General features: G+C 37.1%; 1 protein-coding gene across 3 annotated transcripts in view; it reads left to right on the forward strand.

Moving 5' to 3' along the window:
* Window positions 1-14,507, forward strand: part of epb41l4a (erythrocyte membrane protein band 4.1 like 4A) — a 59,222-nt gene that overhangs the window by 9,749 nt on the left and 34,966 nt on the right. For 2 of the 3 annotated variants that reach the window (XM_067397385.1, XM_067397387.1), the window contains exon 2: window positions 11,219-11,323. In XM_067397385.1, coding sequence (XP_067253486.1) covers window positions 11,219-11,323 — 105 coding nt within the window. Of the gene's footprint in view, window positions 1-6,756; window positions 6,833-11,218; window positions 11,324-14,507 lie in introns of those variants that run through there. The other variant, XM_067397386.1, reaches the window with a different exon arrangement.

Here is a 14,507-nt window from a genome sequence, read left to right on the forward strand (position 1 = left end):
TGTAGCCAATCACAGTCATTGAAAATAACAACCAATCAGGGGTGTTTAAGTTACTGGTAGTGAGAATCCGCTCAGTTTCTCTCGAAACTGTGTCTATGTTAAACACGTTTACTAATTTTTATACACGCACAAATCCTCTCATTATAACAAACAAAGTGAAGACACAATTTAAATAAAAGATTTATTGTGAAGTTTAGTCAGATTCATTGAGTTTTCGCACTCTTTAGTCGCTGTCTGTGTATTTGTGTCACTGTCTGTGAAGAAAAGTTTTCGTTTTTTAATGAGAACTTGACCTTTCCTATAAATATATACTTAAAGGTCCCGTTTTCCGTGGTTTTTTGAAGCTTTGATTGTGTTTATAGTGTGCAATATAACATGTGTTCATGTTTCGCGTGAAAAAAAACACAGTATTTTTCATATAATTTACTTATCTGTATACCGCTGTTTCCACTGTCATAAAAACGGGCTGATGACTTCCTTGTTCTATGAAGTCCCTCCTTCAGAAATACATAACGAGTTCTGATTGTGCCAGCGGTTCCTGTGTTGTGATTCGGCAGCAGCTTAGCGCTCCTTGCCCGGAAAGGTCACGCCTCTTACCATAACGTGTGCTGCACATAGTTTTACATGTGGATTATTGTGGTGTTGTGCCGAATGAACACAAAAGACAATAATTCCCGAGAGACTGAACTCTTTAATTTCCACAAGCAGCGACAGAAAATGTACAACGTTAGCACTCACTCAGAAGAGTACCTCGTACGGAAAACAGCCATATACATAAACATAGTCCCCTCTTGTGGCCATTATGTGCACTGCAGTCCAACATTAACTATTGCAGTAAGGATACCACAATTATAATTTTCGGGAACCGAGTTAAACATAAATTGTAACAATTGATCTCTAATACAGCGTCCCTGGGAAGGCCAAACAAAGGTGATTGGACTGCGGGATGAAAATAACACCGTTTCGACGACATGGCGACAAACACACTCTACAAACGCAACTCTTGCTCTTCTCCGTGGGAGCGCAACAAGACCACGCCCCCTTTTTTGTGTATTCCTGTGGGTGGAGGTTAGTCAAAAAACTGTTTTAGTGACATCATTAAAGAAGGAAGTAGAGGGATGTAGTCCAAACTGGCCGTTCGATGTAGGCGACTTCTGTTTAATAAAATATATCGCTTGGCATTGAACTTTGAGCTTTAAAATTTTACAGATTTTATTTATTCTCTAACAACAACATTACACACTAACTAACGTTTGAAACATGGGATCACGAAGAACGGGACCTTTAACACTTCATTACAAAAAGTGACAAAAAATATAAAAAAAAATAGATTTTTAATGTTATAATAGGGATTTGATAATCTCTACAAATAAATTCAAAAACAAAATGTGTGAACAAATATATATGAAGGAGTGGAAAAGGCTAATGAGCCAACAAGTGCTTCTCTGCCACCATCTACTGGTTATAGTGGTAATTATATGTCTTTTTTAAATTCTAAAGTGTTTGTTTTTCACCAAATGTTACTTTTCCTATATCGTGAAACTTTTAGTTTTTCAAATGGGGACAATCTTAGACAGATTAAAAATAATATTTAAATTGTATAATATTCAAACTTTTGAGCTTTGAAGTGCTGGAAAAGGTTGTGTGAAGTCCTTGAAAAGTCCTTCATTCTTAACAGTGGTCTATAGCTATCTAATTTGCTGGGTCATGATCAAAACTATATGTGTTTCATCTTTATATGCACCGCACACACTTCGGAGTTCGTCATACCTTGGCTTTTGGTGAATTGACGCCACCGGGCAGATAACAAAAGAATTAACAGAACGATATTGTCGCCTGGTGTGGACGCTAATAATGTTATCATTATAGATATATTTATAGTTATCCTTCTTGGTGTGAACAGGCCTTTACGTTCTAAATAAAATGAAAGGCAGCAGCTAAGAGCATTTAATAAGGATTGTTTGAGTTCAGATTGAGATCTCTGACTTTAGTTTGCAAATTTTGGGATCTTGGCAAATGTGAGACTTTTGAGATTACTGTGGTGTTTTACTTAGCAGAAACTCCTGCAGAAGTCTCCATTTAATCTCGCTGCTGTGTCGGACATGCAATCTCAGTTGTGATTTTGCTCTCCTGTCAGTTTCTTCCAAGTAAACTAGTGTGTCGGTTTTATTTATTCACATTTCCTGTTTGAGTTGCATTTAATTTTGCTTCATCTTTCAACTTTGGTTAATGTGTTTGGTTTGGAGCTCAAAGTGCGTGTTATCAGTGTTTGGTGTGTTTGTGTGCAAGTTCCTCAGCCTTTGATTGCAAAGGCTGGAATGTACTGTGTGTTTCCTCTAGTCATTGTGGGAGATTTTGAATGTGTTGAGAACATGATTTTGTTTTCCATGTGGTTTGATTCCCCCCCCCTTGTGTTCATGGTTTTTGGAAACGATTGCATTGAAATACCTTGTACAATGGCAATTATTTCACAGATCTCTAATACATTTGACTTGACAATACTATCCTTGGAGTACCATGTTAATACATTCTGTATCAAACATAAAGGTTTTCAATTGGCATTGATGGTTCATTGAAGAACCTTTAACATCTATGGAACCTTTCCATTCCACAAAAGGCTCTTTATAGGGGGGAAAAGGTGCTTTAGATTGTTTAGAATAAAATGTTCTTCACACTAAGGAAAAAATGGTTCTTTTAATAACCGTTCACTGAAAGGTTCTTTGGTGGAACCAAAACTGGCATCACTGCAAAACCCCCTTTTGCAACCATTAGTGTATATCAAAGTACCATTACCTTCTATACCATGTTGCGTCATTTAGAGGATCCTGTTTTTTAACCTACTTATTGTTTGCATTCACAGAAGAATGTTAACCGCTTGTAAAATTGCTGGTTAACAATACAGTGTTTCCAGTGTGACTCAAGACCGAGCTTGTCAAAGAGCCGCCTCAGAGCCGGTGTTGTGTTGAAAGTGCAGGCGTACCCCAGTGCTGCTCCGTGTGTCGCATCTTTGTCTTTATTTTTGAGTAACTATGGAAACTGGGAGGGTCTGTGCCACCACCGTACGGGGGGTTTCAGACATCTGGACCGTTTACAGCAAAAACCAGAAGAGAAGTGGCATTTCTGTTGTGTTTAATCATTGAAACATACTCACATCCCACTTTGTATCTGTTGTGACTTCTCAAAGCAGAGCTTTCAGTGAATCTCAATGGAATTAAATGACATGTAAAACAAAATAATCTTTTAAGGTTTTTTTGGTCATTCTCATTATCCTGGATCATTTTCAAGAGTTTAATAATTTTTTTTTTAAATTAAATTAATAATAAATTTAAGGAAGTACAACAAATACTTCCATTATATAGTTACTTTCACGATTAAAATAATACATTTTTTCACATTGTCCATCAAAATTTTGGGCTTACTGTGTTTAATTGTCACGAAAATGGTTTAATTTTCTTTATACAAAATATAATTTCTTCTTTCTTTCTTTTGAGTTTGAAGAGAGATTATTTTTCAAATAATTTTGTCAATATTTTTTCTCAAATAATTTTCTAAATATTCTTAATGAATGTTAGACTTAATGTGTGTTAAATTGTCATGAAAATACTTTTTTATATTATTTTATTTATAACAGTTTTTATATTAACATAAAACAGATGAAAGTCTCAATGTATACAAAATTATACAATACACAAAAAAAAACTTAAAAAAAAAGACACAAACAAAAGAGAACCCCCCACCACCCCCCACGAACAGGCACCAGATAAAATGAAAAATAACCACCTCAAACAAAAACATACGTAATCAAACATACAAAACATGGAGTGAAGAAATACATCAGTGAAGCTGTCCATTTATATGAATGCTCAAGCAAATTTAACTCTTAAAATGATACCTAAGGAGGGGGCCCCAGATTATATAAAATTGTTTAGAAGCATCGATCCTGGAAAAGCAAATCTTTTCAAGCTTGAGGGCAGCAACCATCTCTGCCAACCATTTATGAAAACTGGGCTGTAAAGTGGACTTCCACTCCAGCAAAATCACCCTTTTAGCTACCACCATACCGAACATAAGAGACAATTGCTGAGAATGTGTTAATGCTAGTGTAGGGTCAGAACACCCAAGCAAAGCTAATTCAGAGTCTGGACTGATATTTTCTCCAAAAACATTTGAATACCACTGAAAAATATTCTTCCAAAACTCAGAAATCTCAGGCCAAAACCAAAGTATGAGCATGCGTGCCATCTAAGCTCTTACATCTATCACATAATGGGGAAACTGAAGGGTAAATTTTATTGAGTTTAGTTTTGGTCAAAAGACTTCATTTTTATGCAAATTATTTTTCTCAAGATTCTTGAGTTCAAAGAATTTTGGGTTTAATGTGTTAAATTGTCATCAAAATGCTTCTTTTTTATGCAAAACAATTTATTTTTTCTCTTGAATTTTTTGCGAAAGAAATTTCCCAAGATTCTTTCGCAAAGAATTTTTCCCACGATTCTTTCGCAAAGAATTCCTAACATGTTTAATTGTCATGAAAAATTCTCAATTTTATTTATGCAAAAATATTTTTAAAAAAGGCTTTATTTTCTTTAAGCAAATAATATAATTTCTTTATCTTGAGTTTGAAGAGAAAGATTTTTTTCTCAAAATATTATCTCATGGTTCTTCCTCCAAGAATTTTGGGCTTAATGTGTTTAATTGTCATGAAAAAAGGCTTCATATTTTTATGCAAAATATGGGGACATTCTATCTTAACGCGTTTTATAACACGTTAAGCTTTTTTCTCCCATAGAAAACCATTATAAGAAAGAGCTTAACGTGGCTTAATGTACTAAGACAGTGATTTTAACAGACCAAACTTAGCTTAACGTGTTATAAAACGCGTTAAGATCATATTTTGGGCTCATCTGATTTTTTGCACATAGTATACTTTATTATAATGATATTTAGTAAGTTTGGTCTGTTAAAATCACTGTCTTAGTACATTAAGCCACGTTAAGCCTTTTTCACGTTAAGCGTTTTAGAATGTCCCAAAATAGGATTTATTTTTTTCTTTCTCTTGAGTTTGGGGTGAAATGTGACCTGGACATGCTCCTGACAGGTTTCGTCAGATTCATCCATTTAGGCTCTTTCTGGTCCCTGGAGGAGTGAAGGAACATCTGCTGATGGGGATGTCGGCACCACACACACACACACACACACACACACACACACACACACTGAGTCACTGCCACACCCATACAGCCGGCAACAGCAGATGGTCAGGTCTCGTTAATGTAGTGACCCCGTTACTATGGGGACAGCAGGGCATGTCAGAGGGAGTTAATTGTTTCAAAGAATGCCTTAAATGATCAAACCTTCAGAATCTCTCACGCTGCCATTATCAGTCACATACGAGGATGGGTCTGAAGAAACCTGTCAAGAACTTGTCCGGATCATATTTCACCCCCAAATCACATGAAAGAAAGAAAAAGAATTTGCTAAATGAAATGTAAACAAAACTGGATGGTGGGAGAGCATTTGAAAAAGTGCAAATGTTTTTTGAGCACATTGTGCATGTTTTCCAGGTTGTGTGTTTTTGTAGGTGGACTTGAGTCGGATTGTGTTAATGAGGTAATCTTCTTTGTGTGCTTTTGGACATAATGCCACAATCAGGCTTTCATTTGATTAGCTTGTGTTATCAGACACACGTCGCCTGCTGCGCTTCACTTTCTGATTTCAGTAAACAAACCTTTACAATCTCAGTCTCATTCTTCATTAGCTCATCTGTCTTCCTGACAGTCTGAAATTGATGCAAAAGGCTGTTTACCACCACAGATTAATCTTAATTTATTAGATCTATGCTGGTGCTCTTTTTATTTACTTCCAAATCTGCAATTATGAACAAAGACTGTGTTCAGAAAGAATGCCATACTAACACATTAATCATACTACTATTGCAAAATGCAGTATGTATAATTTTACTACACTCTAAAATATGCTGGGTTGTTTCAACCCAAATTTGGGTTAAAAAATGCATTTAAAAATTTAACCCAATGGTTGGGTTTGTCCATTTTTGACCCAAACTTGGGTTGAAACAACCCAGCATTTTTTAGAGTGTATATATATATATATATATATATATATATATACAGCTATGGGAAAAATTAAGAGACCACTTAACATTGATTTCTGAACTTGGAGTGGGGTCTCTTAATTTTTTCCATAGCTGTATATATATATATATATACACACTCTATATATATATAGTGTGTGTGTGTTACCTATTTCTCTGTGTGTTTGGATTTAAAATGCATTACACGGCTTTAACTTTTTCCAAATGCCACTCAATATAGGGCTGTTATTATAGGGTACATTTGATAATGCATGTGCACACTAATCTGTTGTGGGTTTGTTATCAACATTACTATCCGATGAAAATAAAAAGACGTGGGCATTATATATAATGTGGCGGCTTAAGTTTCTCTCCCAGCACAGAAAAGCTTTGCCCTTCTATTGTATCATTTTTATCTACAGTAAGCGGGAAAGTTGCCGATGCCAAGCAGCATTTCTCAACACAAGGAAATACATTTCCTATCTATTCATTTCACTCTTCCCTGTTATTTTAACATTCCCACCCTGACCAGCACAAATGTCTTATCGGGAAGAGTGATATGGCAGGAATGTGGAAGGCATGTTTTAGGAGGATCTTTCCTGGCCGTGTTCGTGCCGGGACCCTTTGGACTCAGCAGCGAGTTTGCGGTTTGTCATATTCACCTCTCCTCCCGTTGGGCTTTTGGGATTTGAATTACGACACTGACATCAGAGGTCACACACAATGGGGGATTTTTCCCTGGTAAGGCCGTACCTGTGTTCCCTCTGCGAGTTCAGCTTTGATAGATATTTCGCCACCGGGTACCGGCAGTGTGGGAACGTGAGCTCCTTAAACATACATCATCTGTGAGCAGTGATCTCTTCTGTTCAGTAGGCATAGTAAAAAAAAGTAGAAATGCAGAGTTTACTATTGCTTTTATACCATGGTCAGTTTTTGCAACTGTAAAGTTGAATTTTAGGGGGCATTTACACAACATCGTTTTTAACTAAAAAATTTCAAACTTTTTATGCGTTTTGGCCGTTCATTTACACGACAGTGGCGTTTATGTGGCCTGAAAGCACAATCTTTTGAAAACGATACCATTATTATCTCCTTGTAATCCACAAAAACGTACGTTTGTGAAAATGGTGACGTCATGCGCATGTGTATTACGTGTTTAGTCTATAGGTGCGTAGTGTTTCTTTACAAAGTGACATCGCCATCTATTGTCCTGGCAGCATAATACAGCTTTTTTAGACGTTTTCGTGGATTTGTGTGAATGAGGATTGTTTTAAAAATGTCGTCTGTACACGAAAAACACAAAGGAAAATCATTTCCATTTTTAGTACATTGTTGTTGCGTAAACACATCCTGAGTGATACACAGAAATTTCGGCAACCGAAAATATTTGGTCAAAAATGCATTTTCGTTTTCAACTGAGGGCCGAAATCATTGACTAAAATAATGACGTTTAATTTAGAGCCTGACCGATAGGGGTTTTTGGGGGGCTGATGCCGATATTAGGGAGTCAAAGTCTGATATCGATATATTGGCCAATATTCTTTATGTGTATAGGCGCATAGTGTTTCTTTACAAAGTTACATTGCCATCTACTGGCCTGGCAGCATAATACAGTTTTACAGTTTTAGTCATTTTCGCTGATCCGTGTGAATGGGAATCGCTTTGACAATGTTGTTTTCTGTACACGGAAAACATAAAGGAAAAACGTTTCCATTTTTAGTAGGGCTGCACGATATATCGCATGAGATTGTCACGCGCATTTCATCAATAAAGCCGGTTCCCTGATTGCCGCTAAATTGCCATCACCTGCTTTCAAATGCAGCGGCATTTAATAGACAGAGCCGTAGATCACTGAAAAGCCACGCAATATCGCGTTCATATCACAGATGAATCGCCTTCGATAATGAACGCGATATTGCGTGGCTTGTCAGTGAACTACAGCTCTGTCTATTAAATGCCGCTCCATTTGAAAGCAGGTGATGGCGATTTAGCGGTAATCAGGGAACCGGTTTTACTGACGAAATGCGCGTGACAATCACATGCAATATATCGTGCAGCCCTAATTTTTAGTACATTGTTATTGCGGAAACCCGTGCACCCTGAGTGCTGCACAGAAATTTTGGCAACCGAAAATATTTGGTCAAAAATGCATTTTCGATTTCAACTGAAACAGGGCCAAAACCATTGACCAAAATAATGACGTTTAATTAGCACTGCTCCGATGGTGTGTTTTTGACTGTATCAGTACATAAACATGTCAGCTTGATAATAGCGATCTCAAACAATCTTCATTTTGATGAACCAAGATCTTTTAGTCTACACTGTTTTCAGTTGATGCGTGAACAAAACTTCACTAAACATTATTTGTCGCTCACATCCCATCTAATAATGGGACAATAAATCATTGAATCGCGAATCGAGAAATGATTCTGGATCGATTCTGAGATTTTCCGAATGCATCGCGATTCTCTCTCGAATCGATTCTGAGCTTAGTTTTTAACAGCAGATGTTGTACTCTGCTTGCTTCCAATTCCTTACTCACACCAATTGAACCTTCTATTAAATAATCATTCATAAAGTTTGAAAAGGTTAAAGGTGCCCTCAAATGAAAAATTTAATTTATCTTGGCATGGTTAAATAACAAGAGTTCAGTACATGGAAATGACATACAGTGAGTTTCAAACTCCATTGTTTCCTCCTTCTTATATAAATCTCATTTATTTAAAAGACTTCCGGAAAACACTCGGATCTCAACATAACACCGACTGTTGCGTAACAGTCGGGGGCTCCGCCCCCAATATTTGCATAATGCCAGCCCCTGTTCGACGCATTAGACAAGGAAAGGCAGTATTCACGTCTGGATCTGTGCACAGCTGAATCATCAGACGAGGTAAGCAAGCGAGAACAACAGCGAAAAATGGCAGATGGAGCAATAATAACTGACATGATCCATGATATCATGATATTTTTAGTGATATTTGTAAATTGTCTTTCTAAATGTTTCGTTAGCGTGTTGCTAATGTACTGTTAAATGTTGTTAAAGTTACCATCGTTTCTTACTGTATTCACAGAGACAAGAGCCGTTGCTATTTTCATTTTTAGACACTTGCAGTCTGTATAATGCATAAACACAACTTCATTCTTTATAAATCTCTCCAACAGTCTGTAATGTTAGCTTTAGCCACAGAGCATAGCCTCAAACTCACACAGAATCAAACGTAACCATCTAAATAAATACTTTACTCACATAATTCGAAGCATGCATGACGAACATCTTGTAAATATCCATGTGAGGGTTATATTAGCTGTGTGAACTTTGTTTATGCGATGAATATAGAGTCGAGAGCTCGTGGCAGAGGTAGCGCATCTCTTAAAGGGGCCACGCTGAAAAAATCTGTGCATAGTTAATGATGCCCCAAAATAGGCAGTTAAATTAATTTAAAAAAATCCATGGGGTATTTTGAGCTGAAACTTCACAGACACATTCAGGGGACACCTAGGACTTATATTACATCCTGTAAAAAAACAATCTAGGGCACCTTTAAAGTGAATTACAAGGGTGTTTGCAGTGGGCTGTTTACATTAATCTCATAATTGTCATAAAAGCATTCATCCAAGAACACAGCCGAATGCACAAGCGCTCTTCTTTGTGAGCATTTGAGTGTGTGGATAAAAACTAACCTAGAGCACCATCTGCTGTTAAAAACTAAGCTCAAATTGATTCAAGAGAGAATCGCGATGCATTCGGAACATCATAGAATCGATCCACGAATCGAGATGAATCGATTTATTGTCCCGGCCCTATTTGATTTGTTACTTTTCACATGAAACAAAGTCTGGGGTTTTAATTTATGCCACTTTTTTATGCCAGGTTTTGACACTCTTTAATATGGCGTGCCTTCTCAGTTCAAGCAGCACATCAACGGACCATCTCTTCCTCTTTACTACTAGTTATAGCATGAAATAAACATGAATGAACATCAGAAGGTATGTTAAAAGATATAGTACAACTTACTGAAATGCGTCATGTCTCATGTATAAACGGAAAATAAATCGAAATAAAAACTAAAACTTTCTCCATTTAATCTCATCTCTGTCTAGGAGATGTTAAAGAGATCTTGTGTGTGACATTTCAGTCCTGTGGGTTTGCTGTTGTATATAGTGTTTCAGATGTGAAGTTCATTATGTTTCACCCTGCAGCGTGTAATAGGAGCGATCATGACATATGTCTGTGTGGAGCTGCAAAACACTGAATACGCGCCAAATCCTTTGTGTGTTTTATATGTGTGTGTGTTCTTACGGCATACACAAACACACACACACACACTCCCAGCATGGAGAAACTCCTGCAGGTTTCCTCTCACTCACCTTGTGTCATATGAGCTGACGTGTGTCATTCGTGTGAGCTGCAGTTGCACAACTATCAGCAGAGATGTCACATAAACACTGAAGATTTATTACCATAGTAAAGCTTTTATTGGTGGTAACGTACTTGTTGCATGAATTTACTAGAACAGGGCCGAACTGGTTTATGTTTTTTTTTTTTTTTTGGAATTAAGGCAGGTACAATTTATATGTTTTAAATCTGCCTCTGATTTAATTTTTTGTAATTCGTGGTGAGAGATTGCTCAAAACTGCGCATGTGTGTGTGTACGAGTCAAATGAAGTTTACTTTGCAAGGCTGTGCATTCAACTGTGCATGTACACTAGCCTACGCGTAAAAAAATGAAGCATACCCATGGCTTTAGAGTTAAAATATTCAAAAACAAGGGGTAGATCATCAGACAGAGTGTCATGTAATAGCAGGTTTAGTCACTGTGTTTCCTTTTTACCTCTATTTACCTTAGTCATGCTCAACTTTATTGGCATTAGTGGTGTGTGTTTTTATGCTTTAACTGGTGTGTGCACGGGTCATTTATCATATGTGTGGTTTGTGGTTGAAAGTAACCTGTCAAGCACTGTATTAAATCAGAGAACAAAGCCACAAACCCTCCTCTCACTGTCAGTAGATCCTCAGGAGAGATGCAGTCCAGCCCAGCCAAGCTCGCAACTTTGATGTTGCTTGCATTATTATGAAAACAGCATGTTCATGATGACATTTCTAATGCATTTCTAATTTCTCCACAGAAAACAACCAAAGGTTCTGTAGTGCTGGATTATGTGTTCAATCACGTGAACCTCGCCGAAACTGAGTATTTTGGGCTTCGCTATTGTGACCACAGTCATCAAACGGTGAGTGCTTGAAGATTATCAACTTAAAGAAACAGATCATCCCAAAAATTAAGATTCTGGTATCATTTACTCACCCTCATGTCATGTAGCAAAAATGTATGATTGAAAATAAAAACCCCAAAAAAAGGATAGGGATTGTCCACCCATTAATGCAAATTCTGTCATCATTTACTCACCCTCGTGTCGTTTAAAATCTGTATGACTTCTTTTCTGCAGAACACAAAAGAATATATTTTAAAGAATGTTGGTAACCAAACGTTTTGTTTCCCATTGACTTCCACTAAATTTTTTTATCCAAAATAAAGGCTTTTTTTGCCATCTGTGGTTCTGAGAAGAACATTTTAACATCCATTGAACAAAAGGTTCTTTACAGTGGAAAAAAGGTTCTTCAGATGATTAAAATGTTCTTTGCACCAAGAAAAAATGGTTCTCACTTAAAGGAATAGTTCACCCAAAAATTTAAATGATCCTATGATTTACTCACCCTCAAGCCATCCTAGGTGTATATGACTATCTTCTTTCAGACGAATAAAATCTGAGATATATTTAAAAATATGTGGAATACTTTTACAATGGATGGATGCACTTTTTTGGCTTCAAAATCTGGCCCCCATTTACTGCCAATGTAAAGCTTAGAAGAGCCAGAGTATTTTTAAATATATCTCCGATTGTGTTCGTCTGAAAGAAGATAGTCATATACACCTTCGATGGCTTGAGGATGAGTAAATCATGGGGTAATTTTAATTTTTGGGTGAACTATCTATTTAAAGGTTTTTTGTGGAACTCAACATGGATCTTCAATGGCATCTCTGCGAAACCTCTTTTTTGAACTTTTATTTTTAAGAGTGTATACGGGAAATCAACAGTGTGACAACAGAGTGTATACGGGAATGTTTACCAACATTCTTCAAAATATCTTCTTTTGGGGACTGTTCCTTTAAGAAAGTTTGTTAAACCATTAACTGGTCATGAAGTCCTGAGGCTCACATCTGAGGTCAAGCTGGTAAGGTTTACCCAGGGGCCAAATTTCGGGTAAGGCAAAGGGCAGTGTTGTGTCAGAAAGGTGTTTCCCACAATGCCTTCCGGGCCCTGTCCCATGAACCTGGATTTATTACTGAGCATGAGGTGGGCGAGAGGCACGCTGTAACTTACATTTACACTTACACAAATCTATCAACTCTATGAACGGTTATTATGGTAACAAAGAGACAGGAGATAAAAATCCCTATTCAAAACAGTGTAATTTACGTGGTAGTGTGGTGGTTTCTGCTCTGTGGGTGTGGGTTACATGCGCTCTTGACTCATAGATGCCTCATCTAATTGTAAGGCACTGAGAATTCCTTTGGCACACTTTTTGTTGGGACATTTTTAACATGCTGTTAGAAATGCAAAATAAAACATCTGTCCTCATTTATAGGAGGAAAAGCCTCTTATTTTGAACATTTCCATTGCATCTTCTGCTCTGTTGATATGTAGTTTGGGTCGTTGTTAACATTCCTTCAATGTAAGTTTGTGGGATATGTTTTCACTGGTTTTATCATCCACCAAGTGAATATTGTAAATCTGATGATCACTTAGTAGTAAAGGTTTGTTCAAATCATCAGCCTTGAATGTAAAGCATCCTCCTTGTTCTTGTAAATTAAGACTCTCTCTGTTGTGTCTTTGAGCTCTTCAGTTCGCTGAAACACACCAGCTGCTCTAATGTGATATTAGATGAGTTTTAGTGACTCAATTAATGTATTCTAATTTAATAACGTGCAGCACTAATCCTCTTTCCGTCTGCACACACACCTCGTTTCCTGTTGTTTGCACACATGTTTGTTTGCATTGTCTCTCTATGCAAATGCGGTTCAGAGGGAGTTTATTGTGTTTGTTGGGAAGTGAAGCTTCCCGTGCTCATATAAAGTATTTCATGCATGCATTTGCACATCCATTAAATGGCATATGAATTTTGTCTTCAAGGCAATGCCAGATATAATCCCCTCATGACTTCACTGAAATATCACCTGACAAGAGTCTAAAATATTAAGAAGATCTTCAGGCTGTGTTTATGCATGATAATCTCTGAGATCTGTTCATTATAGAGCCTGTGAGATGTTAATTAGCTGAACCGCCTCACAGATTGAGTAAATCACTTTTAATGCCCTCATAGTTGATGTTTTGTTTGCTAATGGAAGCATCAATTTTAATATTGCTCATAATTAGTGTTGAAGTTCAGTTTGTGCATTGTCCTGCAGCATTTGAATTACTCTAATCGTGTGTGTTGTTGAAGGGAGGTGTGCTGTTACTTTAGCGATCGGATACACCATTTTCACCTACTGGACCATAAAACAGGTGAAAAAATCCCACAGGTTGTATTGCCTTTGAGTTGGTGTGTTTTTAGCTCTCTGTCTTGTCTCTTTGGACATAACATGGCACTTCCACACAAGAGCTGAAGATTCAGTCAATGCTTCCATGATTGCACTTCGATGCATCAAAATCAGCATGAAGATGTTGTTCAATTAAAGTCTGAGGCTTCTGTCATGGCAATTAGCGGACCGTCGTCTAAAGAATGACAGGGTACAGACTTTAGGACAGAAACATATAAGCCACAGACAGAGATTTTTTGCATTTCAGATGCCTGTTTCAAAGAAACCATTGGAGGACTCCTCCCCATCTCCCAGAGGGAAAAAAGACAAAAACATTGTATGCAATACGACTGCAATTACTTTATCTTTGTTATAATTACAATGTTATCTCATATTTCGCACTTAATAGCCTAATTATAAATGCATTCTATCTCTATAACCAGAACCATAGTTACAATCACGACTGTTCAATCTTCATCCCCCAGTTCCTAATTGAAATGACACTAAAACCACCAGTAGGTGGCGACAAATCATTGTCTTAATGAGCTAATCATTGAATCATTCAGTCAAATGATTTGTTTAAAATGGCTGATTAATTCAGGGACAAAGCAGAAGTGAGTGAGCCGTCTGGTCAATTATTAAACGATTTGCTCAAAAATGCGAATTCATTCAGTAATGAAACTGAAAGTGTGTCGCTCCGAGATGCGCAATGGCTCTACAGTTTGTAACAATTTTTGTTGGCAAAATAGAGAGAGAGAAAATTAACAATATTGTGTCTAGGGCTGCCCTCAACCAGTATTTGGCTGGTCGATTAGTAATTGTTCATTTTAAGCAAT

Source organism: Chanodichthys erythropterus, chromosome 10, assembly GCF_024489055.1.
Source record: "Chanodichthys erythropterus isolate Z2021 chromosome 10, ASM2448905v1, whole genome shotgun sequence".
Lineage (NCBI taxonomy): Eukaryota > Metazoa > Chordata > Actinopteri > Cypriniformes > Xenocyprididae > Chanodichthys > Chanodichthys erythropterus.